Source organism: Patagioenas fasciata, unplaced genomic scaffold (genome assembly GCF_037038585.1).
Source record: "Patagioenas fasciata isolate bPatFas1 unplaced genomic scaffold, bPatFas1.hap1 Unplaced_14, whole genome shotgun sequence".
NCBI lineage: Eukaryota > Metazoa > Chordata > Aves > Columbiformes > Columbidae > Patagioenas > Patagioenas fasciata.
In genome coordinates this window covers 963,898-990,142 of record NW_027288555.1, presented here as the reverse complement: position 1 = coordinate 990,142, position 26,245 = coordinate 963,898, and the positions used below count along the sequence as shown (strand labels likewise).

Genomic DNA, 26,245 nt, shown 5'->3' with positions numbered 1-26,245 from the left:
GACAAAAGTACATTCATGTCTCCATAGATACCTGTTCAGGACTGCTGTGGGCTACAGCCTTGACCTCAGCAAATGCAAAGGCAGTAAAACGTCATTTACTACAAGCTTTTGCTGTCATGGGTGTCCCTACACAAATCAAAACAGATAATGGTCCTGCATACCACTCTGACAGACTTGCAGCCTTCCTCACCCAGTGGAAGGTACAGCACCTGTTTGGAGTCCCTTATAATTCTACTGGCCAAGCAATTATTGAGCGTGCACACCGTGCATTAAAAATCTCTTGTCTGTTTTGAAAAAACAAGGGGGAATTGGTGTGAGCCCAGAAGAGGTATTGATGAAGGCATTGTATGTGCTGAACTGGCTTAATCCTAAAAGTGAAACTGAAATGGAACCGGTTGTTATGCACCAAATCAAAAATGTCAAAGATTTTTCCGAAAATGTGCCTAAGGTCAGTGTGTTTAATCCGACAACACAACAATGGGAAGGTCCTATGTCACTAATAACCTGGGGAAGGGGATATGCTTGTGTTTCTACAGGTAACCACAAAAATTCATGGATCCCAGCAAAGTGGGTGAGACCTTGGCCAGCTAACAGAGAAGAAACCGATTGCAGTGATGACAACCCTTAACCTCAGACATGTTATCGCTTTAAGCAATGAATGTAGCCAATGTTGAGAATACCAGAGCAGCAATTAATTTTTTGTTATTGGACATGTTCACAGTTATGAAGAGTTTGATTGTATGTGTTGTTTGAACTTAAAAGTTAAAAAGATAGAAGATTTGCAGAACAAGAAAATAACAGAAGATACTGGGTTTTTTGGGGTGAATGCCTTGTTTGGTTAAAAGGAATATTGAAAACAGGTTTGTTCTTGTTAATTGTAATTGTATTAGCCTTAATGTTCTTACCCTGTATTTCACACTGTATTTAAAGCATGATATGGCGTATTGTTAATATTAAATAAAAGAGGGGGAGATGTAGTGGCAGAGCCCCCCCCGCCCCAGGGGGATGGGGTTGTCGCCAGCCTGGCTGAGAGGTGAAGCCAGAGACAAAAGAGACTAAAGGAGCACCATTAGAAGGTAATAATGAGTGAGCAATCGCCGGACACATGCGTGCAGAGCGCGTGGACAGTACATGCAGCCTAGCATGTTATTGTATAGCACGAGTTACAACCAATCACGTTGTTGTAAGGCGCGTGGACAGGGCAGCTTTGCTATAAAGCCAGCCCGGTCCGACAATAAAGCGAACTCTGTGAACATCATATTGGTGTGTCAGGTTCCGTGGCTCGCATGGATAAAGCAACACCTGGGCAGTGCCAGGCGGTGTGAGCAGGACAGAGCTGAGCACACAGCGGGTGGGACGGGGTCTGTGACACGGACAGGGAGCAGACCCAGGGACAGAGACACAGCTGCAGGAGCACAGACATGGGCAGGAAGAGTTAACTGCTACCAGAAATGCTGGGGATGGGATTTAGGAACCTCTCTCACATCCCCTGCAGTGCAGACACATTTCCCAGTGCAACCCCTGATCTCCTCTCCTCTCCATCAGAGCCTCTGCCCCGAAGCCATGGGGTCCAGGTCCTGAGTCTCCACCTCAGCAGCTGGACCTCCAGGGGAAGGGTTCCTGGAACGTGGTACACAAAAAAGGTGCTAAAAGTACTTGCTCTACAGTGTCATTTCATGAGTGGCAGCAGCACAGTCGGGTAAGGAGAAGGTTCCACAGCATGCCCGTCTGCCTTTCTGTCCTTGCTTTATTTCTCAGAAGCACTGCAGTGTCCTTCCCTGTTTCTTCACCTGTTCCTGGAGCTCTTGCTCTCTGGGGTTGGGGTGGGACATGCAGCTGAAATATTCCCATGGTATGCATGGTCTTAGGAGCAAAGCACCGTGACTCAGCCTAAGTAGATCTGCCGCTTATTCTTTTGTACTGCCAGCAGATTGTGGAAGTAGAGTATAAAACCCATCCTTATGGAGAGATCTGTGCATTTTAGGCTTACTCTAAGTAAGCGGGACCGGCGGGCAAGGACTGAACCGGACCGGACCGCACCGGACCAGCGGGAAAGGACTGAACTGAACCGGACTGCACCGGACTGGCGGGAAAGGCCTGAACTGAACCGAACCGAACCGAACCGGACCAGACCGCTGCGGGACAGTGTACGCGACTCTACGAGTCGAGCTTTTCGACCCTCGCGATCCGTGCACACGCTCGGCGAGTCCGTGTCTGGAGTTTCGGGGCTCGCGCGTGGCGTGGGGATGCGGGTTTCGTGGCGGTGTTTTTTTTTTTGGTGGGGGTTTATTTCGGCAGGGGCGGCGGGGTCGTGGTGGTGTCGTCGTGCCCCCCACCCGCACCTGCCGCCGCCGCCGCCGTATAATTTCACTTCGTGTTCCGGCTCAGACTGCACGGCGAGCACAAACACCCCCCCCCCGCCCGCACCCCAAAGCGCGGTCTCTCCCGCCCTCGCCTTGCCCCCCGCCCCCTCCGGCCCACCCGCGGGAAGGGCCGGAGGGGGTCGGCAACTGCGCGCGCCGCGCATGCGCGCTCTCCCCGGCAACCGGCCCCCTGCCCCCCGCCAGGTGCCCAACGGTCAGTCGCTCGGAGTCAAGCCCGTCGGGCGGGCGGTCGCGGGGAGGCCAGCGCGGGAGCGTCTTGCCGATCGGCCGAGGAACCCCGCGCGCGGGTAGGCAGGGAGGCAGGCGGGCCGGGACGGGGAGACGGGGACGGGGACGCGGTGTCTCTATGCCTCCCCGGGGGGAGGCAAAGCCGCTGGCGGGGTCGGTTTCTTCTTCAGCCCGCGGCCGGGGCGGGCAGCGGGCCGAGGGACCGAGCGAGCGAGCCACCGAGGAAGAAGCGCGGGAGGCGGCAGCACGGGCAGGTGAGGGGGTTAGGCCTCCGACAGCGGGGCTGAGAAACCGCGGGACGCCCGCGTGCCCACCCCCCCCGCCCACCCCCCCCCGCCGTCCACCCCCGTCCACCCCCGTCCACCCCGGGCACGGAGCCGGCAGGGACGCCCCGGCTTCCCGGGGGGGAGGCGAACTCGCTGGCGAAAGGCCGGGGCGGGGGGTGGGGAGGAACTCTGGGCGGGGATGGGCGGCCGGGCTCGCTGCGGCGGACTGGGGCGGGCAGGCGGTGGTTGGGGCCGGGGAAGGCCGCCGGCTGTGCTCTCATTGCCCCTCCTGGTACAGTGTTATTTGGAGCACAGAGTTTAGGGGATGGACAGTGAGCAATGAACGGTTATAGAGTTGCAAAGAAAAATGACCCTATCTAAAGGACAGTCTCTCCCAGGATGTGAGTCTCTGCAGTGCAACCCTTTGCTAATTGCAAGGCAGAGAGCAGATGATTCAGTAAGTGGGGTTTATGGATCACAAATAGACATTAGTAGAAAAGATGCCCTGGGAAGGTTCAAAATATATGGAGGTACAAATGCCTGGGTAGAATGGATCAAATATATGGTGCAAAGCCTAAACGAGCAATTGCTATGCCTGTGCAGCAGGAAGGCCTGTGGCCCAAGTGGTACCCTTCCCTCTGGGGTGGAGCGAAGATTGACAGGGGATGGAGTGCGTCTTAGCCTTATGCCAAGACTCTACGGCATGGAGAAATAAGTCGTGTCATACTCTCTCCCTCCTGTTTCCAGCTTTGCAGGGGAAAATATCAAAATTCCCCTGGCATTTTCAGGAATAATTGGAAATCATACTGCCTGTCTCTCACGACGCGGCAGGAATGATACCAAGTTCCTAGGAACATGAGTAGGTGTGCAGAGACACGGGAAGTTGGTCCTCATATGTCCTCAAATGCTTCTTGAGTGGATCTTTGGTGGTACTGTGGGAAGATGACACTTCATTCCATTTTATCCCCCACTGGGAAGGTACCTGTGACGTCGTACAATTGGAAATTCCTTTTACCCTGGCATTTGAACACTGTGATCCATCAGGGCAACAGAAAAAGGAGTTGAGGGCTTTCCTCTGATGACAGGGTTTATTTCAATTAGATTGGGGTCCCCAGAGGAGTCCCCAAGGAACACAAAGCAAGAAGTCAAGTTAGCTGCGGGTTCTGAGTCCTTTTTGTTTTGGTAGGTAACTACAAACAAGAATGTAGACGGGATAAATAACATTTATTTATAAGTTATACTAGACAAGCAGTTAAATGAATCACCAAGCAATTAGATGCTACTAGTAGAATGGCATGGGAAAATAACATGGTCCCAGATACGATGTTGGCAGAAAAAGGTGATATATGTCTAACCACAGCTTCAGCAGAAGAATTGGCTGAGAATTCAGGTGTAGATAGTCCACTCATGGGATTGTTAGAATCTTGGTTTGGAATATTGAGAGAAATTACTTCTTTAATCGAAGTAACAGAAGCACTGATTTCTATAGCATGCTACATCATTCCGTGTCTGCGAGGACTTGTTCAACACCTTATTGGACAGCTCTATCAAAGCAAGTGCCTTTAGGGCCACTGCCATGCTCAGATAAAATGATCCTGCTAGAAGAACAAGAAGAAAGAAAGAACAGCAAATGCATAACTCCAGAAGAAAAACGTGAAATCGTGTTGTCTAGGCTTGAAGCCACCTATACAACTGTATCATAAGAAAGTGCAAAACCTCCTCCATTTCAGTCCTGCAGCTCAGCACTAGTTTTTCCTCTTCCCTCCCTTTGTCCTGCTCCCTTTGCTTTCTCCCTTTGTTCCATATCCTTCTGCACAAAACCACCGTGACTCAGCCTAAGTAGATCTGCCGCTTATTCTTTTGTACTGCCAGCAGATTGTGGAAGTAGAGTATAAAACCCATCCTTATGGAGAGATCTGTGCATTTTAGGCTTAGTCTAAGTAAGTGGGACCGGCGGGCAAGGACTGAACCGGAACGGCGGGGCGGTTGGTCCTACGCAGGGACAGGAGCTGGACGCGACCGAGCGAGCCTCTCGCGGGTGGCTGCGGGACAGTGTACGCGACTCTACGAGTCGAGCTTTTCGACCCTCGCGATCCGTGCACACGCTCGGCGAGTCCGTGTCTGGAGTTTCGGGGCTCGCGCGTGGCGTGGGGATGCGGGTTTCGTGGCGGTGGTTTTTTTTTTTTTGGTGGGGGTTTATTTCGGCAGGGGCGGCGGGGTCGTGGTGGTGTCGTCGTGCCCCCCACCCGCATCTGCCGCCGCCGTATAATTTCACTTCGTGTTCCGGCTCAGACTGCACGGCGAGCACAAACACCCCCCCCCGCCCGCACCCCAAAGCGCGGTCTCTCCCGCCCTCGCCTTGCCCCCCGCCCCCTCCGGCCCACCCGCGGGAAGGGCCGGAGGGGGTCGGCAACTGCGCGCGCCGCGCATGCGCGCTCTCCCCGCCGCCCGGCAACCGGCCCCCTGCCCCCCGCCAGGTGCCCAACGGTCAGTCGCTCGGAGTCAAGCCCGTCGGGCGGGCGGTCGCGGGGAGGCCAGCGCGGGAGCGTCTTGCCGATCGGCCGAGGAACCCCGCGCGCGGGTAGGCAGGGAGGCAGGCGGGCCGGGACGGGGAGACGGGGACGGGGACGCGGTGTCTCTATGCCTCCCCGGGGGGAGGCAAAGCCGCTGGCGGGGTCGGTTTCTTCTTCAGCCCGCGGCCGGGGCGGGCAGCGGGCCGAGGGACCGAGCGAGCGAGCCACCGAGGAAGAAGCGCGGGAGGCGGCAGCACGGGCAGGTGAGGGGGTTAGGCCTCCGACAGCGGGGCTGAGAAACCGCGGGACGCCCGCGTGCCCCCCCCGCCCCCGTCCACCCCCCCCCGCCGTCCACCCCCGTCCGCCCCGGGCACGGAGCCGGCAGGGACGCCCCGGCTTCCCGGGGGGGAGGCGAACTCGCTGGCGGGGGGTGGGGAGGACTTGGACTGCTGAATGTATTAACTGAACAAAGCACGGGGTCGTACGTGGCACAAACAGTAAACCCAGAAATGCACATACTATCATGAAGCCTATTTTCTTCCACCAGGCTCCCCCAAATAAGTTACCCCACCAATGGCTAGTAAGTACAGAATTCCACTTCTGTACTGGTACATGTGCAACGCGTTTTATCTCCTCTGCTATTTTCATTATGGCTTCCCCATCGTTATCTCTTTCCAAACAACACTCCGAAGTATTCAGTTTCCCACAGACGCCCCCCTCTCTTCAGCTAAAAGCCAATCTCACGCTCCCTGATTTTGGTACACTGCAGCTCTGGTCTGAGACAATTGTCTCGCTATGAGATTCGGTGCCTCAGCCGTCTGGTTGCTTATTATTTCAACCACTGCTTGCAACCGAATAATTTGGTTTAGCATATATATAGGGGTACGGGATCCCCAGTTTCCACCCCCCGCAGTGAATCACTCCCTGACAGCCGGGCAGGATGGGGGTCTCGGGCCCGGTCCCACTGCCCTGGGCGCTGAGCAGGCAGCAGCTGCAATAAATGGTGATGGGCAACCAAGCACTGGTGTGGTCTGAGTGGGGTTCCATGGGGCAGGATGGGAGAAAGCCCCACTGTGTTTGCTTTTTCAGGAGAAAAATAAGTGCTAAAAAGCCACTTTGGGGGTGCCCAGGTGGATCCAGTGGTATCCAGACCCCCCCCAGAGGGAGCATCCCCCAGCACCCCCAAGTCCTTCGCAGGGCTGCTCTCAGGCCCTCCATCCCCAGCTTGTGTTGATAGCCGTGGTTGCCCGGGGCAGCTGCGTCTCCCAGGCGAGCTGGGTCCCGCCCCGGCCCGCCCCCGGCTCCTCGCAGTGTCCCTTCCCCCGGGCAACGCGGCTCTTCCCCGCAAACACCCGCCGGTGCCGGCCGGATGGAGCAGGCGGTGGAGCCGGTGCCTGGCGCCGAGCGGCTGTGCCGGTGCGCGGCGCGGGGGCTGGGGGTGCCGGCGGAGCGCTGGGAGCGCTGGGCAGGCGGGGAGGCGGCGGGGCCGCTGCTGCGGAGCTTCCTGGCGGGGCCGGCGGGGCCGGCGCTGCTGCTCTGGCGGGGCCCGGCCGGGGAGCTGGAGCTGGGGCCGCCCCCGCCGCCCCCCGCCGCCCGCCGCAAGGGGCTGTTCTTCCTGCGGGCCCCCGGCGCCGGCCCCGGGGAGCTGCTCTGCGGGGACCTGCCCGCCGATGCCCTGCGGCACTTTGCCGCCCTCGTGGAGGAGGTGAGGATGAGGGGCCACGGGGGCAGGCTCAACATGAGGAGAAATTTGTTTGCTGGGAGATGGCAGAGCCTGGCCCAGGCTGCCCAGGGCGGGTGTGGAGTCTCCTTCTCTGAGACATTGAAACCCGCCTGGACCCACCTGTGTGATCTGCTCTGGGACCCTGCGTGAGCAGGGCTTGGACTGGGGGATCTGCAGAGATCCCTTCAACCTAACCAGGCTGGGATCCTGTGAGGCCTGGGCAGCCCCGGAGGTGCAGAGGGAGCCCTGGCACCCATGAGTACCGGGTGCCCCTCGCACATGGCAGCGGGGAAGGTGTCCCCTCCTACAGACAGGCTCCTTGGCCTCCCTCCCTTCTCTGCTGATGCACTTGTACCCTTAACTCTGCCCTTTGCAGTACCATGGACGGCTTTAGAACTCATATAAACCACCTGAATGCTGATCCACATCAGCTCTGTCTATCAGTGGGGTCCTTGTGGGACTGATGTACCCACAGGTGCTGGAGGGGACATCTGCAGGTCACCTACTCCAAACCCCTGCTCAAGCAGGGCCATCCAGAGCCAGTTGCCCAGGGCCATGTCCAGGTAGCTCTTCATTATCTCTAAGGATGGAGACTTCACAACCTCTTTGAGCAACCTGGGCCAGTGCTCGATTACTCTCATAGTGAAAAAGTGTTTTGTGATGTTCAGGAGCCTCCTGTAGCTCAGTGTCGGGTTATCTCAGGTGGGCTGATGTTTTCTTAAAGAGATCGTCAAGAGGTTCGAGTGCTTTTGCTTTGCTGTGTTATTAGCCTGAACTAGACAATGTTGTTTCGGTTTATTCCTGATGGCTCCTCACCTGGAGAAGTCTCAGGAATGAGGCTGTAATGGGAAAGCAGAGGAGCTGCTGGATTTGAGAAGCTCTGATCATGATGTTTGGTATATTAAGATGGTGACTGATAGATTGGATTCCCAAGAGCAGGCTGCCAGACTGGTTATCCTGGTTATGTGAGAAAACACATTATTTATACGGGGAGCTTTTGTTTTGATGAGCCCCGTGGTCTTGCGAAGTCTGCACAAACAGTGGTTTTGCATCACGGCTGGCCAATAGCATTGCAAGCACCGTCTGCTATGGGTAGATGGTGGGGTAGGAACACTTTGGCAGATCCTGTTAAATCCTGTTTTCTGAATGCCTTTGGGAGCCGGGATTGTGCGTCCCAGCTGCGTGTTTGCAGGCTTTGCTCTCCCCTGTGCAGACATGCAGTATTTCTGCAGGGAGCAGATTGTGCCTGGTTTTCATCCTATTTTCCTCTCAAGCTTCACTTGAAGGCAAAAGCAGCGGTGGTGCTGGGTCAGGCAGGTGGGGTGGGTCTGCGTGAAGGTGAAAAAGGTCTTGAATTTCCTGGGGTTGGGGTCGTGTGTTCCTCTGCCCACACTTTGTCTTTATTCGGTGAGGGGTCACAGCTGGTGACCTTGTCCACTTGTTGCTTCACTCCTGCGGTGCCGAAGGGAACACACCTGCTCTGTGGGCTGGGGCTTCATCCTGAGTCCAGTTATCATTTTAACAGTCAGAAAGAAAATGAACGGCTATCATTTGCCTGGTTACAACATCACTGGCATTAGCAGTCCACATGCTTTAAGTAATAGAGACACATCTTGCTAATAATGCAGCTAAAACTGCTAAAGGTGAACTCGTCAGCACCTGCCCGTGTGTTCCCTGGGGTTGTGCTCCCCCTTCCCACGGCTCCCTGGGCACGAAGGTGGCTGGTCGGGTCTTCTTCGGGTCTACAGAGCCAGCCACAGTTCCAAAGAGTCTTCAGCGTCCTGGGACAGCACCATGGAGGTGCTGAGCTGCTTTATTCCGTTTCAATTTTATGTCCATTTGCAGCTATTTTTATGCCTTTAGTCACCTCCCCCCCTCCCCTACCCCCACCCTGAGTCCAGTAACACAAAGGGCTGTTGTTTGTCACTAGGGACAACCTGGCTTTGTTAGGCTGTTGCCACAGGCTGGTCCCAGTGCAGAGCCAGCCAGGATAGGTGACAGACACGGTGTTGCTGTCACAGCTCAAACAAGCCAAAAGCAGCTCAAATCTGGGCAAACCCCGACCAGCCCCACAACCCCATGCTGCCGGGTCAGTAAAAGTGCTGATAAAGGCAAAGCTCCTGTTTGGTGGGCTGCAGCTGGGACCTGGGGGACCCTCACCACCAGTGTATCCCAGGGGGTACCAGCAGACCTTCCCTTGCAGCACACTGAGCTCAGCCCAGCCCTGGCAGGCTCAAAGGGCAGCCTGACGGCTGTGCCCATGGGCAGGGACATGGGGACCAAGCACCGGGGACAGTTGTGAGGGCAAGGGACAGCAGCCCATGGGGCCATCTCCAGTTGCGGGCTTGAAAGGCTGGGAGAGCCTGGGGATGGGGCTGCTCACTTTGCCTACTGGCTTCCACCCTCCTTGGCTGCTTGGATTTGGGGAAAAGGGTGTTCTGCTGTATAAAGTGGGCCTGTAGAGATGCCCATTCATCATCAGCTGCCTCTATTTCACATGGGAACTGCTTGAGACAGCAATGAATATGGGTCTCCAGGCTTGGCCAAGCACAGACCTCAGAGCCTGGTGGCCTGTCCGTCTCCTGCTGCACTTTTTTCTCCATTGGTCTTCCGTGACTCCCGCTGTAGGTGATCGTGCCCATCCTAACGAACAAGAAGAACCATCAGGGCTGGCCACAAGTGGTGTCACAAGACATCGTGCGTCATGTCCACAACCTCAAAAGTACCATTTTCACAGTTGTTGGCCAAGTAGACGGCAAGACCTTGCTGCCTCTCCCAGCTGGCTCAGAGGGAATTGAGGACATTGATCTGGAAAATGAGAAATCGTGAGTACCACCCCAAAATAACAGGTTCTGGAAGGTCCAGAGAAGCAGATGCGTTTGTACATCAAGTTGTCATCGTGTCTGGGCTGCGTGCGTGCCCCTGTGGAACCCCAGGAGATGTGTGGGTGCAGTGGAATGAATCACTCCTCAGACAGGACGTGGTGCGGGTGGGATTTTGTGAGAAGTTACTGCTTCCAAGGCAGTGGGGTGACCTGTCCTCAGCTTCCCAGCCCACTTGGTGGTGTTTCTTGCTGAATTAAGTGAGTTAATGACTGCAGGGATGTAGAATATTTTGAGGGAGAATGGTATGGGGAGAGAGAATCTTGCTGGATGTGTGAGTCTCCAGGTCAGATCCTGAACCTGAATGGATCTGATGTGACAATGACTGGCTGTGCAGAGAGGTGGCGACTGGCTCTTCATTTCCACCATTCACTTTATGAACAGTGTTGTTGCCCACACTGCTGCAGACATTCAGCCATTTTCTCCAGAGTGTAATTCCTATATTAAACCAGTGACAAAATCTTATGGGGTTTGATTGTTTTGTGGTTTTGAAATGTGAAACCCTGTAAAATCCAGCTGCCCACACGGCCATTGGAAGTAGATCCAACTGAGCAATGCACATCAACAAAGTTAATCACGTACTCTGTTTACTACAGCATGGAACGGATAGATAAATCTCTGGTGTATGCCATGGAGTCGGCCATCATAGACTGGAGCCACCAGATCCAGGAGGCACTGAAGAAAGAGTCTTCAGAGCCTCTCCTGCAAGGCAGCAATCCGAACCCGAAGGTGGAGCTGGAGTTCTGGAAGAACAGGTACCCAGAGCAGCCTGGCCAGTGCATGGTGCCCTGTGGTGCTGGTTTTGTGTAGAGGGAGAGTGCTGGTGGTGGAGCTGCTAATTCCATGAGTTGAGAAGAACAGGCCACTTGGGGTTCATGTAGGCTTCAACTAAGGAAAATTGCTCCCGCACAGAAAATCATCATGATCTGCAAAGTGCCTGGGAGGTCACTGGGCAGCTGGCTGTGTTTTAACTTAGCCCCACCACAGGGGCTACACCTCAAGGGACTTTTTTCAGAAATGCCCTTTACAGGATCCCAGGCTGGTTGGGCTGAAGGGACCTCTGCAGATCCCCCAGTCCAAGCCCTGCTCACGCAGGGTCACAGAGCAGATCACACAGGTGGGTCCAGGCGGGTTCGAATGTCTCAGAGAAGGAGACTCCACACCCGCTCTGGGCACTCTTTCGTCACTGTTCACTAGGAGCCATCCACAGGAGTAATTGCTGATGGACACCTGCTGGGGGCTGTCTGGAAATGGTGCATCTCAGCTGGCTGCTGTTCATCTGTCAGGGCCAGAGGGGCTTTAGATGCTCAGGAGCCTGGGAGTGGTATTTCCTCCTGCCCTTTGAAAACCTTTGTGCTGTACTGGTTCAGGCTGACTCGGGGCAAAGCCCTGCTGGCTGGAGAGCTGTTGCTAATGCCTGCAGAAACACGATGGCTTTTTTTCAGCGATGTTCTGTCAGTAGCAGAGCTGCTGTCATGCTGAACTCAGCACTTTCTGTCCTGTAGGGTTTGTCTGTGCCTCATGCAGCTTTCTCCCATTTCCACAGTCCATGTGTAGCTGGAGGAAGCCCTGAATCAGGCCCAGGGGAAACAGATGATGTTGGGGGACAGCTGATGGCCCAGTGTAGGTGGGTAACATGGCCACCAGCATCCTGGTGTGCATCAAGAACAGTGTGGCCAGCAGGCCCAGGGCAATGACTGTCCCACTGTACTCAGCGCTGGGGAAGCCAAACCTCAAATCAGTTTTGGGCCCCTCAGGCCAAGAAAGACCTTGAGGTAGTGGAGTGAGTTGAGAGAAGGGAATAGAGCTGGTGAGGGGCTGGAGCACAAGTGTGATGGGAGTGGCTGAGGGACCTGGGGGGTTCAGCTGGAGAACAGGAGCTGAGGGGAGACCTTCTGATCTCTGAACTGCCTGAAAGGAGCTTGGAGCCAGGGGGGGTCGGGCTCTGCTCCCCAGGAACAAGCGCCAGGATGAGAGGAAACGGCCTCAAGTTGCGCCAGGGGAGGCTGAGGTTGGATATTAGGAAACATTTCTTCCCAGAAGGGGTTGTGAAGCATTGGAACAGGCTGCCCAGGGCAGTGGTGGAGTCACCATTCCTGGAGGGGTTGGACAGTCACAGAGATGACATTCTCAGGGACACGGGGCAGTGCCAGGGGTTAGGTTATGGTTGGACTCGATGATCTTGAGGGTCTCTTCCAACCAACTGATTCTGTGATTCTGTGTCTCGGTTGCTGTAGGTGTGATGACCTGGAATGCATTTACAACCAGCTGACAACGAGGAAGGTCAGGAACATGATGGAGCTGCTGGAGAGAGTTGAGAGCAGCTACATCCCAGCCTTCAAAACCATGCTAATGGATGTTGAGGCAGGTGAGATGCTGGGGCAACTTTACCACAGTGCTGGCTTCTGGCCTTTCTTCATGGCCTGGTGTGACTGATTTCAAGCCAAATCTTTCTAGTTTGTGAATTGAGACTGGGCTGCTTGTGCTTGAGTCTAGGCTTTTGTTTCCAGGCTGGGACAAGCTCCATCGCTGGTCTGTTGAGCCAGACTCTTGCCAAAGTTCAGGGTGAATGGGTTTGGGAATTTATTCTGCTGTAATAAAGTGTTTGCATTACTCTAACAGGACTCACCTCAACTTCCACCAGCTCCTCTGGTGTTATTATGCAGGAATGGGAGTTCAGACTAAGAGGACAGATCTTGTACCTAAGACTGCTTTGTTAGAGCGCTGCTTCTCAGGCTTTGGCCACTGCAGCCCGAATTTCCTTGCTTTGCTTTGCTTAGGGGAGTTGAGCGCAGCCCAAGGAAATATTGCAAATCCCTGTCTGTAGTGAAAAACAGTGTAGTCCTGCTGGTCTGTCCCTGCAGACCAACACAGCTGGACATCCATGTCCAACCCAGCTGCTCTCTGGCACAATGAAACCATCTAGACTGTGTTAGCTGTGCACGTGCTGGCAGAAAACACTGTTCTTCACCACTTCACGTGCAAACATTGAATCTCTTAAGGATCTGTGTCACACTCTGCATTGTGCAGTTTAAATGGGCTGGAGAAACACCCCTTATATAAGGAGCCAAGGGTTCATTGTTAAACTAATTAATACTTTAAGGGTTTAATCAAAATACAACAAATATTTGGTTTTAATCCGGCTACAGCGATACTAACCCTAATTGGATAATTTGGACTATAATTGTTAATTTCCATTACAGCGCAGTTCAGATTTGTGTGCACCTGCTTTTAAGTCTCTGCCCCTTTCCCTGGCATTGTACTGGTGTGGCTGCTGTTGGTGGATTTGCTGGGAGGGTGATGCTGATAGTGGGAGTCTCTTCTTCTTGGTCTTGGGCCTTAGGGGTTATTTTTGCATGCATTCAAGCACTTCTGTCACTTCTTGTTGGTCCACAGGTTTAATTGCACAACGATCTGGTTTTATTAATGCTTGCGCTCTGGGGTAATTCTTCAGGGTAAAACCACACAGCTGTACAGAGCTAAGCTAAAGCTTTCGACGAGTCAGACATCAGTTGCTTTACTGTTGACAGGTTTTCTATTACAGTCAGGACTAGTGGGGCCGTCGTCATCTGCCCACTGGACAAGGAGTTGCTTGAGCCAAAACTGAGCTAAAAAGGGCTCAGGCCAAGGCTGTACAGCCTGTCGTGCTGTACAGCAAGGCCATGGCTCACAGCCATGGCAGCACTGTATTTTTGGTGCTGTTGGGCAAATTCCGTGTGACTTTTTAGCAGTTGTGGACTCAGGCTCTCCACGAAGCCCTGTCCCAGCTCCCTGTCCCCTGCCATCACATCAGCTTATTTCTGTTCTGGTTACTGCCGCAGGTGAGTGATGTTCACGAGTGAGTGACCTGCAGCACACAGGTGGCTGAGGGTGCTCAGTGCTTGTCAGGACAGTTTCTTTTCCCAGGCACTTTTCCATGTGGTGAGGCCAGCACCTAGCTGGGAACCCAGCACACCGCAGCTGGGTGGTTCTTACCGCTTCTCACGTCTCTCAACACAGCTTTGACTGAAGCTCAGGACGTTCACCTGCACCTGACACCCCTCAAGCGCCGCTTGGAAGACGTAGAGAGGGTTGAGTTCAGCGAGGTGAAGCCTTTCCTGCTCCCCCTGCTCCACGTGGTGTGTTTGATCTGGGTCACCTCCAAGCACTACAACATGCCCGTGCGGATAGTGGTGCTGCTCCAGGAGATCTGCAACCTTCTCATTGAGCAGGTCTGTGGCTGTGATGCCTGTGTTTGCAGTCCCCTGTGTCCCCTCTCCCCTTCTTCCTATTGTCCTTCCCTGGAAAAGTGATTCTTTAGGCAACATTTAACTTAATAAACAGGTTCAAATGTGTTCAACACAAGAAGTCCTTGTTTTCCATGATGGCAGAAGTGACCTCTCAGGTGTGATTTTGCTCTTCCAGGCCCTGGTGTACCTGTCTCCAGAAGACCTTCTGAAAGGGGACATGGAGGAGAGCCTGGGCAAGGTGCGAATGGTGCTCGGTATCCTGAACATGTTCAAAGAGGCATTTGAGGAGAGAAGGGAAAAACTGCACATGTATTATGAACCAGGCCAAGAAGTGAGGGAGTGGGACTTCAGCTCCACGATGGTGTTTGCGAGGCTGGACACCTTCCTGAAGAGACTGGAGATGGTGGAGGTGAGACTCTGGTCTTGAAAAACATTGCAAACCGTCAGGAGAACTCTGTAGCCAGGAGATCACTTGCTGGCATCTTTCCTTTCTATAGCTTCACCTGATACCAGGGAATGGGGCCACTCTTTTGCTGTTAGGTCTCCTGTTACAGCGAGTCTAAGACTGTGTTTTACTATGTCCTGCTCAGTGCATATGTAAGCTGGTCAGGTTGATAGGTGTGTTTTTTGCTCTCAGGAGTCCCGTTGGACTCCTTGCTCCTGTTGGGGCAAGAAAAGGAGGATTACTGGAGGTGTGGTTTGCACAGCTGTAAATAAAGCAATGTAATCTCCCAGGTCTCCTGGTGCCATCAGAGACAGATTTAGGTTATGGTTGGACTCAGTGATCTTAAGGGTCTCTTCCAACTGAAATGGTTCTATGATTCTATGACACCCTAGAGCTGGGTCCTGCCTGTCTTGGAGAGGCCAGATGGCAGGATCCCCTTGGCTGTGCCACGTGGGCCTGGGGAGGAGCAGGGACACGTTCCTCACCAGGTTGTCCCTTCGCATCCTCATAGTCCATCAAACTGGGGTGCTGTGGCTCAGGGGTGTCCCTGTTTGCCAGATCTGTCACCTGAGGCAGGGACATTGGGGTGTCATCCCTGAGCTCCCAGTGTGGCCAAGGGCTCCTTGAGCCACAGGAGATGTTCTGCAGAGAGCAGGTCTGAGTGTGAATGTGGGAGCTCCCTATGCTCTCCTTACCACATGGCTGTGTCTGGAGACCACAGACATACAGACACCATATGTACCTGTTATACAGACACTGTATATACCTCTTATACAGATACTGTATGTACCTCTTGTACAGACCTTGCATGTACCTGTTATCTCTCACGTGGCTAACCACACACATTCATCTGCTCTCCACACACATCCCAAATGAATTTCTTTGTTGATTGTTGCTGCGTTCTCAGTGTGTAGGGTTGGATGGCCAGTGTACAGGTTGCTGGTGTTTGCAGTTTTACTGCTTTAAATGTGCCATATACTTTTATGTGTTCCTTAATTAACTATGTTGAAAACTGTCATGGCTGGTGCCTATTTTAAAAGTATTCATAATGATGGTTTCCAGTAGGGTTTGATGTGAAATAAACCAAATTATGCTGGTCAGTGTAGAGAGGAATATAAATAGACACAGGAATAACTGCAGGTTATCATGAGGACAGTGTTGGTGACAGGTTTACTGGGACCCTGTAAAGGCTCTGGGGCACTGACTGCTGGGATTCCATGGATGCCATGGGCACACTGTGGATATGGGCTGCAGACAAAAGCCAGTGGGGAGGTTTTGAGCTGGGGCACTGTGCGTTTTGACCAGTGTCTGTTTCCTCCTTCCGTGGCTGTCCCACACTCCAGGGACAGTAGAAGCTGCAGTATCTGGAGTCAGAGGGAGAGCCTGCGGAGTGAGCTGTAAAACAATAATTAAAAGCATAGTGCACACCAGCCTGTTAATGAGGAAAACTGCTGCATCTCTCTCCGTCTCAATTTCCCCTCATCACTTCATTTCAAGCAACCTTGCAAGACAAAGCAAGGGACAACTGGTATTTCCACATTATTTTTTTGCCTTACTAGGTATTTGTTCAAGCGGATGTGCTGGTGTGTCGAAGTGAATATGAATGCATATGTGCATTTGTTTTCGAATTTTCATAAAAGCTGCAGTTACACTGGTGCATGGGTAGCCCGTGAGCACGTGAAGAGGGAAGGATCCCTTTCCTTTGGTTCGTTGCACTGTTTCATATTACGTGTCTGTGGTAAAACCTGCTGCCCTGCTCGGGTGGCCCCAGGACAAGTGCAAGCAGAGAGTGGCCACCAGTACATTCCTGTGCACATTTCTCCTGGTCCTCTGAGACAATGGATGTTCAACCAGCCCTTACTTGGCCCTACCTAGGGAGACAGATGAGGTGGGATGGCAGCAGAGCTGCCCAGTGCTGCCACCACCACTGGGGGAGCGGGACATTTTCCCAAGAGGTGACACTGCCAGGCTGCAGAGGATGGGAAGGGAAGGGAAGGACCCGTGTGCCACCTCAGCAGAGAGGGCCAGCGGGGCAGGTGCTGCAACACCCACTTGGACACGTGGAGGTTTGACTGCGCAGGAGCTTTGGACAGTTTGGGTACCTGTAAATATTAGAAATCTGTCCTTGGTTAATACCTATAAAATTGGGATTCTTAGCTATGCTGGATGACATATAAGAGTCTCATATCCTGCTTTGGATCTGTCCTTTAAATACACTTAAAAGCGATTTTACAGTTGTCATGGTATTTCTAGTGGCTGCAGCAGGTCTCACTGGGCAGGGACGTGTTATGAGCAGCCACTGATGCTCAGGACAGGCAGATCAGGCTCCCCCCTTCCCATCCCTGCCACCCAGCCTGAGCACCAGCGCTGTGCTTGGGAAGGTCCCTCAGCAAGTGCAACTCTGTCGTGACAACTGTTGTCATCTTCTTTTGTCAACATCATGACCTGTGTCTCCCTCCGTTGACTTTGAAGGATCTCCTGGCAACTTCCTTGGACTTGATGAAGCTGGAGAAAATTGAATTCAGTGGGATTAAAGGGAAGACCCTGGGCCAGCAGGTCCTGGACATGTATGAGGAATTCCAGGAGGCATACAAGGTGTTTTCAGAGCGAACCTATGACTGTCTTGACCTGACCAACACGGTAGGTGGGACCAGTTTGCGGGAACATCAGGAACATGTGCATGTTTCCAAAGCAGCAGTTTCCTGCTATCTTCTTCCCAGCTCTTTCCTCCTTTCATTATGATCTGATCTGGTACTGGAGGGAACAGGGAGCCGCTGGCCTTTCCTGCAGAGATTTGGGACTTCTTGCACGTCTATATCTAACATATCTTGCTAGATCAGCACCTTAGATCAGTGCAGCTGGGAAACTGGGATTTCCATGAGTTATGCACAAGCTTTTGCTGTACATGGTGCTTGCTGAGGTATAAGAGCTATACCAACACCCACATCTCTTTGCTTTCCTGCTCTTGGTATTTACCATGTTTCCCCAAAAATAAGACCTACCCCAAAAACAAGCTATAGCATGATTTTTCAGGATGCTTGAAATATGAACCCTATTCAAAAAATTAGCCCTAGTTACAGTTCATAAAAAAGTCAATATAAATAGGGTCCAGGCAGCTATACATGTAAAAAAGTAAGCATCTTTTGCAGCAAAAATTAATATAAGACTCTGTCTTAGTTTTGGAAAAACAAGGTAGTTTGCCTGATGAGGGCCAACTCAGATCATCTCTGGGATGTGTTCGCTCCTGCCTAGATGAACACATGGCATCTGGGGCTCTCAGAATTCAAGGATGCTCTATTTTATTATCAGTAGTGCTTTAATTAAAGGAATATTCCCAGCCCTCTGGGACCTGCCTGGTGTGGGGATGGGTGGCTCGTGCTTTGCTTCCTGCAGCTCCCAGTCCATCTCTGCAGGGGGTGGCACGTCCCCAGTGTTTCTTGCTGGAAAGCTGCTTGCTCCATAGCACCCCTCCTTCAGCAGGGCAGGCACAGAGGAGAGGTGACAGTGGCTCTGCAGGAGGTGGCTTGGGTTTGGTGACCCCATGGCCATTTGTGTGACTCTGAGTCATGTTTGTTCTTTCAGTGCTCTAGTTTTGCACCCTCTGCCACTGCTGGAGCCGTTTTTTTTAGCTAAAACATGGCATCTGGATCTGCTGGAGCTCAGCAGTAGCAATAGTAAAAGCTATTTCCTTGCACTTTGTCCTTTGGAAAAGAGACACATGACCTCATTTTTAGTGGTTTTGTCCAAGCTAGAACAGAAGGACTGTCACGGACTGTCAAGTTCAGTCTTTGATTTGGACTCTTTTACGTGTAGGAAAACAAATATAGATGTTACTCTTGAAGTTCAAAGGATTTATTACAATTGAAGCAAGAAAAGCAGTGCAAGAAGATGATGGAAATTACAGAAACCCAGTACTGTTGAGTTTGAAAAGGACCTCTGGAGATCACCCAGTCCACCTTCCCTGCTCAAAGCAGGCTCAGCTAGAGCAGGACTGTGACTGGTCAGGTGAAATATCTCCAAGATTACCTATGTCCAAGTGTGGAGACTCCACAGCCTCTCTGGGCAACCTGTGCGAGTGTTTTGAAACTGCCTCACTCACAACCAGCTCACCATGGAACCACAGGCTTGTTTTGACTTGAAAGTAGGTTGGATTTGGGACTCAGCAGGTGCATCCGTGGGTTTTCTGGATGATGGTGTGGTCTTCAGGCCAAGTGGTGGGGGAGAGGGTGTGGAAATAGTCCATCTTGCCTGTAGGCTGAAGATAGTGCCATGTGGGCTGTGGAAAGCCCTCAGGACCAAAGGGTCCCTCCCAGAGAAAGGGCCAACATCTCAGCCATGGGACAGCACAGAAATGTTCTCAAGCTTCGTGAGGACTTTGCCACGTTGCGATGGCTGAAGATTGGCCAGAGGAGTGGCTTAGTTCACGGTGAATAAGAGAGGGCATCTCTGGATCGAGGAGTTACAGGTACCTTCCTAGTGCCATCTTGCAGCCTCACAGCTTGTGTTTTGCCTTTGTGCAGGACTTTGAGCAGGATGCCTTTGGTTTCCAGCAGAAAGTAGAAGACATGGACCGTCGGCTGGGCACCATTTTCATCCAGGCTTTTGATGACGCCTCCAACTTGGACCACGCCTTCAAGGTTTGTTTATCGCTCCCTTGCTCTTCCCTAAAAGGGAAATCAGGGCACCCGGCTCGGTGAGAATCACGCTGAGGAGACCAGGCGGTGCTGGAGCCACAGGCACATGGGGCTGGTGTTTGCTGGTGGGACAGTGGGACTTGTAGCTTTTGGGCTGCTCTTGGTTTGGGATGCTCAGGCTGGTGGGTCCCTCACAAAGCTTTTGGATGCCAGGAGATATATTTGTGTCTCTCTCTGCAAGTTGGGGGAAATCATGCTTTTTCTAGGATTTCCTGGTGAGAATTGATATTGTTAGTATCAATTTGTTAATATTATTAATACATGGGTCTGTTTCAGTTTTGGAAACAGGTTTTCTAGAAACAAAGCTGGTTTATTTATCAATTAATCTATCTTGCAGAAATAATAAATGGTATTTTTTTAAAAAAATCAATATAAGCATTTGTAGAAAAGCCTTTAGCAAGTGACAGTGTTTATCTTTGTAAGTTTTTTGAAAAAAATAGAAAATCTTGAAGCATTTGAAGAACAACAGTTGGAATGTGGTCCAACCCCAGAGAAAGTCGGAGAGGCCCCGTAACAAAGGGAGCAAATTTCCTTTTTCCAAAGTGCCCATCGGTGCGGACAGTATTGAAGCCTCTGGGCTGGGGAGGAAGGTCCCAGCTGATCTCTCTGCAGGAGTCGGGGTTGTAAATTTTTCCCCTCTTCTTTTCCTGCGTGTTCACCCCAACAGCTGCTGGACATGTTCGGGAGCCTTTTGGAGCGACCGGTAGTCGCTGCAGATGCTGCTGGCAAATACTCCGTCCTCATCAGCATGTTCAGCAGGGCCCTGGACCACGCCAGGCTGATCTACTCCCGGCACATCCAGGCAGAGCTGAAGCTCGGTAGGTAGAACGTGCTGAGTAAAATGGGTTTTGCAGGGAGTTTGATTGAGATTAATTTGGGGGGGAAATGATTTATTTTTCTAAGGAACCCAAAACTTTACAAATTGCAGATGTTTTCAGCCTCTGTAGCTCCTAGTGGCAATGGAAATGCCTGGGAAAGCTCTGTTCTTAGTATTAAAGCGAATAATTGGTTAGGAGTAAAAATACCCTTTTTCAAATGTGTATGCATGATATGTGACTGGGAATGGAGACACATGCTGAGCTTTTCTCCCAGCGAGGCTGTGACAGGAGGTTTCTCTCCACGTTTGTGTGCTGCCTCCAACACCCCATGGGACCTGCAAACCCACTCATGTGCTCCTCAGAATGAATTTATTTTGTTTCCCTTACAATGCTTAAAATGCAAAGTATGCGAGTGGGACTTTGTAACCAAGGGTTTAATCAGCCTTTTCCAAGTTTATTATTCCCCGTGACTGTTGGCACAGGGGGGAATGGGTGGATTTCTATCAGATTATGAGGATTCAAGTGTGTCATTTTGAACAATAACCTATTTACTTGCCTCAGAAAGATCATACTGGAACGAGACAAGTCCTGGACTGGAGAGAATCATGGAGAGAATCATTTGCTGTGAATTTGTGGTTATTGTTCTGTGGCTGTTAGATAAGACGGACAGAAGTAACTCCTGGTCAGAAATCCCTATGTCAGTGTTTGTGAGGGGCGGGGAATGTGTCCCAGGCAAGGGACACCTCACATCAGCTCAGGTTTGGACATAGTCTGGGCTTCTCGTTCGATCTCAGCTCCTTATTCAAGATCCAGAGGCACTCGCCTTGGTCACAGACCTACATCAGTGTGGCAGATGTTGGATTTAAGGAAGGAAGCTGGGAAATCAGAGCAGTTTTCTGCAAATGCGGTTCTGTTGTTGCATCTTTGGGGTTACAAGTGCAGTGTTCAGTCAAATGCTGTTCCAATGTGCCCTCCCCAGGATCCCCCCTGTGCACAAGAACATGCCGCCGGTGGCTGGAGCGCTGCGCTGGGCGCAGGAGCTGCGAGCGCGAATCCAGGTGCCGTTTGATCACTTCAGGCACATCCCACATCTGTGCGTGTCTGTTCCAGCTAAGTTGCTTTATGACCACCTTGCTATCTTCTCTGTAATCAATCTGATTTTCTTTCTGTGGTGAACATTATCCCATGGTTATAGCTGAAATAATTCTTAGTCAAAGAGGTGTGAAGTGGTTGCACTGGTGCTTTTCAGCTTCCTTGTGATCATTATTTTTTTTAAGAAACTCATTAACTGGATTTGTTTTGAAGCGATTAAGAGGCACAGTGGGCTATTCAGCTTTCAGACATAGTTCCCGGGTTGCAATTGAAAGAGGTATCAGAACCTTTCCTGCTGCAATCCCACTCAGCATGTTCTCCAGGACCTCCTCAGCTGCAAGTCCTGGTTCTGGCATCATCCAAACTGTGAATAGCAGAGAAGTGCTGGGCTGGACTCAGCTGAGATGGATCGATGGAGCTGGGTTTGCATGTTGGGGAGCAGACGAGCATTTTGTTGGGCAGAAGAAAACTTTCTCAGCGTTAAACAAAGGAGCCATCTCCCAAGATCAAGGAAAGAAACCAATGCTGGTATATTTATCACCCAAATGCTTGTTATAACGGATGGTGTCAGGGAAGTATGGCCTCATACTCACAGCTGGCACCACGTGAGACAACATTTAAGAGCTCTGTAAGCAAGGCAGTGTTGGACTTATGACAACTGAGGATGTTCTAGGGACTGCACCTGGTAGCTCACAGGAATGGCTTCACGTGTGCTGGTCAGGATTCTGTGTAAATGGATCCACTTTTTTAATGTACTTGACCAAAATAACTTGACCGTCACTGTACCATGTTTGTAACCTTCTCTCACTGTATCTTGCCATTAAGTGTCTTTAAGTGCACAGTTATTCTGCAGCAGCAAAGACATTGGTGCAATGAAACAAACTCTTGGGCTGTTCCCAGCACAGAGCCCAAGTTATCATGTCTGATTTGAACCTAAATGGCAAATTTTTGTCCACCATGAAGGACCCAGATCTGCATTTCACACTGATTTTCTGTCCTCTGTTTAGAGTAGTTAATAACATGCTCTGCAACGGTGGTGACATGATGCTGTTGAAAGGGAAAAAGGATTAAAAAGGAGAAACAAAAGTGGTTTTGCTGGGATTTACTTGGATTTGCTCAGAGGACTTGTTTACTTCCAGCAGGTTTCTCAGCACTTGCCCAGCGGTGACTGCTCAGGCGCTCCTTTTTTCCAGCTTTTGGTTAAGTTAATTCAAGTTTTGTCAATATGTCCTCCAAAATCAACAACCATCTTGAGGAAAACTTGGATACTGTAGATTAAACAGTGGGGAAAAGACAGCATGATAAGAATTCCTCTGGCCTGCTGTTCCCTGGGCTGTACAGCCCTGGCAGCGTGGCCAGGGCTCTGCCTCCCGCACTCTGGGACACCTTTGCTCTTCGGTTTGAGGGGCATGAATTGGGCACCGCCAAGAGCTTCATCTGCCGGGAGCCACACTCTGCTTCTTTCTGTGCCTCTTTGACCTCAGAAAGTGGTGGCTGGTGAGCAGAGGTTGCCCTGCTCTGTGCAAACACCGGAGCATTGAGTATGTTACGGAGACCAGTGTTCCTCCAGCAGCTCTGGGCCCTTGTTCTTCCCCCAGGACGTGGTTCTCATTTGCCAGTTGCCATGCAAACACCCGCAAAAGGGCGCACTGGGGCTTGGAGAGCTTTTGTGCAGTGAAATGGTTTTGGGCGATACGGTGGGGTTGGAATGTAAGATCCCCAGCCAGGCTCTGCCTGCAAGGTGGTGGGTGGTTTTGGGAAGGGGTAAATAGAGACTGCAGCCTCACAGGGCTAAATGTAACGCTGAGCTTGTCTGTTGTGCCACCAGCTGCTTGGACTCTGCTGAAGGAAGAAGGGTGATAGAGAAGTATGAAGAAATGATCCAGCTGCTCGACAGGTAAGTGGTGGCTCAGGCACGACTGTAACTATATGAAAAAAAGCCAAACCTTATAGAATCATAGAATTGTTTTGGTTGGAAGAGACCCTCATGTCCATCCATTAACACAACCCTGGCACTGCCCCGTGTCCCTGAGAACCTCGTCTCCACGTCTGTCCACCCCTCCAGGGATGATGACTCCACCACTGCCCTCGCAGCCTGTTCCAATGCCCGACAGCCCTTTGGGGAAGAAATGTTTCCTAATATCCAGTCTGAACCTCCCCTGGTGCAACTTGAGGCCATTTCCTTCTCCTTCTCTAAACCACCTTTCAGCACATTTGCAAGCCCAGGGCCTGAGAATGTCTCTTTCTAAGCCAGAAGGAGTTTTGTGATGAGAGAGGAGGAGGAATCCTTTGCTACACACCACAGTCTTTCTGTGATATCTTGAAATGAGGAGTTTGCATGGGAGGGACAGGGGCTGTGCAGCCCAGCAGAAATGTTGGAACGAGATTCTTTTGGATGTAGGAGATGCTGTGGTAGAAAACCTGAGCTGACCAGAAGTCTCAATCCACTTGTGCCCATTCACAGTGTACTTACCGTGGCTGTAATGTGTGTATTCCACAAGTGGGAGTGGGATTCGTTGCACCTCACTTAATATCTTAATGTTTGATGCTAAAACTGAACTGATTGCTCTGAGCTTTTGAATGTTTGTCCCCAAATTTGAATCCTCTGCTAAGAATGGTACTTGGGGGATCTTTGTTTTCCTGACTTGATGCTGTCACTGGTTTTCAGGTGTTTGTCTTTGAAGCCAAGATCTTTATGGAGGTGGTGTGGGTGGGTTTTAAATAGTCCTTGATGTTCTTCAGCCCTCAGAAGTGGACTTGGCTTTTATTTGGTTATATGTCTTGGTGTGCGGGCTTGGCAGCTACGTGGTGGATGTTTTAATTTGTTTGTTTGTTTTTCGGCAGGTATCAGGAGAAGCTCTATGCAGACTGGTCCCAGACAGTCTCTGAAAAATCACAGTACAACCTTACTCAACCGCTTATCCGGCGAGATCCAGAAACCAAACTGATCACAGTTACTTTTGATCCCCAGGTAAGAACTAGCTTTCCTGTCTGCTGGAGGGCACGTCTCCAAGCTGTGCCCCACCGTGCATGGCAAGTCTGGTGGGATCGCTACTAGATCTGTTCTGCTGAGGTCCCTGGAGCATCTGTTATGGGTGACATGAATTAACCATCCCCTTTGTGGGCTCTGTCTCCTGGTAAAATATCAGGATTACAGTTTAAGCAGCGCAGATTGTAATTAAAGCCAGAAAGTCTGTGAGTAGCCAGATGTTAACTGGTGTCAACATCTCCAGAGCAGGTTGGTTTGACGCTGGTGTGGGGAGCGTAGGAGCATCATCCTACAGACGTGGGTTCGTGTTATGTTTACCTGAAATCTGAGCTTCCTGAAAGGGTATAAAAATCCCAGGAAAGGTTTGTTTTGTTACTTCAGTGTTGTGGCTGTTGGATTTCCTTAATTGTGGTGCAGGAGGCTTCCAGTAGGTCTCTGTTCCCTAGGGCTGCCCTCTCCAGCACAGGGAGGCCTGACCATCCCCCTGCCCAAAGCAGAGGCAGGGTCCAAGCCAGCAGAGTGCAGAGGTGGATTCAAAGGTTCTGGGGCCTGATGAGAGCTGGGGCCTCTCAAATGTGAAATGCCATTTGCTGCGGAGGTGCTGAATCTCAGGGGCCTGGGAAAACATCAAACACTTCCCCCTTTCCCTGGGACTTGCTGCTGTTAGAGAAAAGTGTTGAGGTTCCAGAGCTCATTCCAGCTTGGCTCTCAGACAAAGGATTTGTCCAGCTCCTTGGAATCTCCTTGCTAAGGTGGGAAGCAAATGGCCCCAGGGGATGTTTTCCACCCTTCACCCTGGTGCCAGGGTTTGGAGCCTGTGACGTGCTGAGCATGTTCTCAGCTCCAGTCTCTGAGTGCTTCTGCGCTGCTCTCAGCTTTCCGTACTGAGGACTGCCTCATGTCCTCAGGTGCCTGCTTAGCAGCCCCTTCATGCCCTTCAGAGCAGATAGGAGCACCTCATTTTGCCTAAAGGGAGGATGTGTTTGCAACCCTTCAACATTAAAGAATCTTCCAGAGCTCACCTTCCATGGAGGAGAGGGAAAGAGGGTAAGACATCCTTGACACCATGGTGGGGATGTCTCAGACATTCCAGTGCATAAAAGGGAGGGGAGTTTGGTTCTATCTCACTTGGCCTCCTGCTCCCTCAATCCCCTGCTTTTCCCTTCCTCCCATCCCATCCTCTTCCATCCACCTCCTCAAACTGCTCCCTTCACCCTTCTGCGCTCCGTCTTTCTTTCCTCTTCTTGTCATTGTGGACATAGTCACTTTAGTATTGTAGATACTCCTCACCCCTGCCATTGCCCATACAATATACTGAATTTCTGTCACCCAGCCAAAATGTGCCGTTTCAGCAGCATTTTCCCTCTCACAAGCCACTAAACTGAGCAAAGATTTTTTTTTTTTGTCTTAGAAGTGATATATTGCGTTGGAAGACCTTGCTGCTCCGTTTGTTGCAGGGACTCACTTCTACTTGGGTTTATAGTTTAATAACCCGCTCAATCCCGTTCCATCACAACTCAAAGATGCTTTTGGTTGTGCCTCCTCCTGCAGGCACAGTATTGCTGAAAGACTGTATTGATGAGGATAGCTGAGAAGACCAGAGATCATCATGGCTTTTAGAGGCTGCACAGGGTTTGCTGGCTGGGTAGTTAACAGAGCTATATGTCTTTGATTGGGAAGCAAATCAGAGGCAAAGATCAATGGGAGGGAGATGGTCTGGACTAGGAGGTGTCCAGGCCCTTCTCAGAGCGTGCTGCTTTGTGAATAAAACAGCAGGAACCCCCTAAGATCCCCAGAATTGACGGGAGGGTGTCTACCAGGTGAATGGGGAGGATTGTCTCACATTCAGCTCTCTGCCTTGTTTCTGCAGCTGGTGTCGGTGCTGAGGGAGCTGAGCTACCTGTCTGGCAGCCGCCTGGGAGCCATCCCACCCACGGCAGCAGAAATCTATTCCTCCAAGGAGTCATACCGGCAGCTGGCGG

The 26,245-nt window shown here is 51.7% G+C and overlaps 1 protein-coding gene across 1 annotated transcript; it reads left to right on the top strand.

Moving 5' to 3' along the window:
- The first annotated feature begins 5,306 nt into the window (after positions 1–5,306).
- LOC139826746 (dynein axonemal heavy chain 9-like) lies at positions 5,307–24,245 on the top strand. Its single transcript, XM_071803144.1, has 12 exons — positions 5,307–5,459; positions 9,743–9,939; positions 10,593–10,751; positions 12,234–12,364; positions 13,996–14,207; positions 14,503–14,634; positions 17,143–17,310; positions 19,191–19,307; positions 20,032–20,182; positions 21,162–21,275; positions 23,103–23,171; positions 24,119–24,245. Exons 1-11 carry the CDS (start codon positions 5,307–5,309, stop codon positions 23,132–23,134), a joined length of 1,566 nt encoding a protein of 521 aa, XP_071659245.1. The 3' UTR covers positions 23,135–23,171; positions 24,119–24,245.
- Positions 24,246–26,245: the final 2,000 nt, after the last annotated feature.

What these genes read in the sequence shown, in the direction of transcription:
- LOC139826746 (XM_071803144.1), top strand. Translation starts at nt 5,307, where the DNA reads ATGCGCGCTCTCCCCGCCGCCCGGCAACCGGCCCCCTGCCCCCCGCCA. An exon ending in CCGAGGAACCCCGCGCGCGG is followed by an intron (nt 5,460 to 9,742) that starts GTAGGCAGGGAG and finishes CTCCCGCTGTAG; the next exon opens with GTGATCGTGCCCATCCTAAC. An exon ending in CCAGGCAGAGCTGAAGCTCG is followed by an intron (nt 20,183 to 21,161) that starts GTAGGTAGAACG and finishes TGCCCTCCCCAG; the next exon opens with GATCCCCCCTGTGCACAAGA.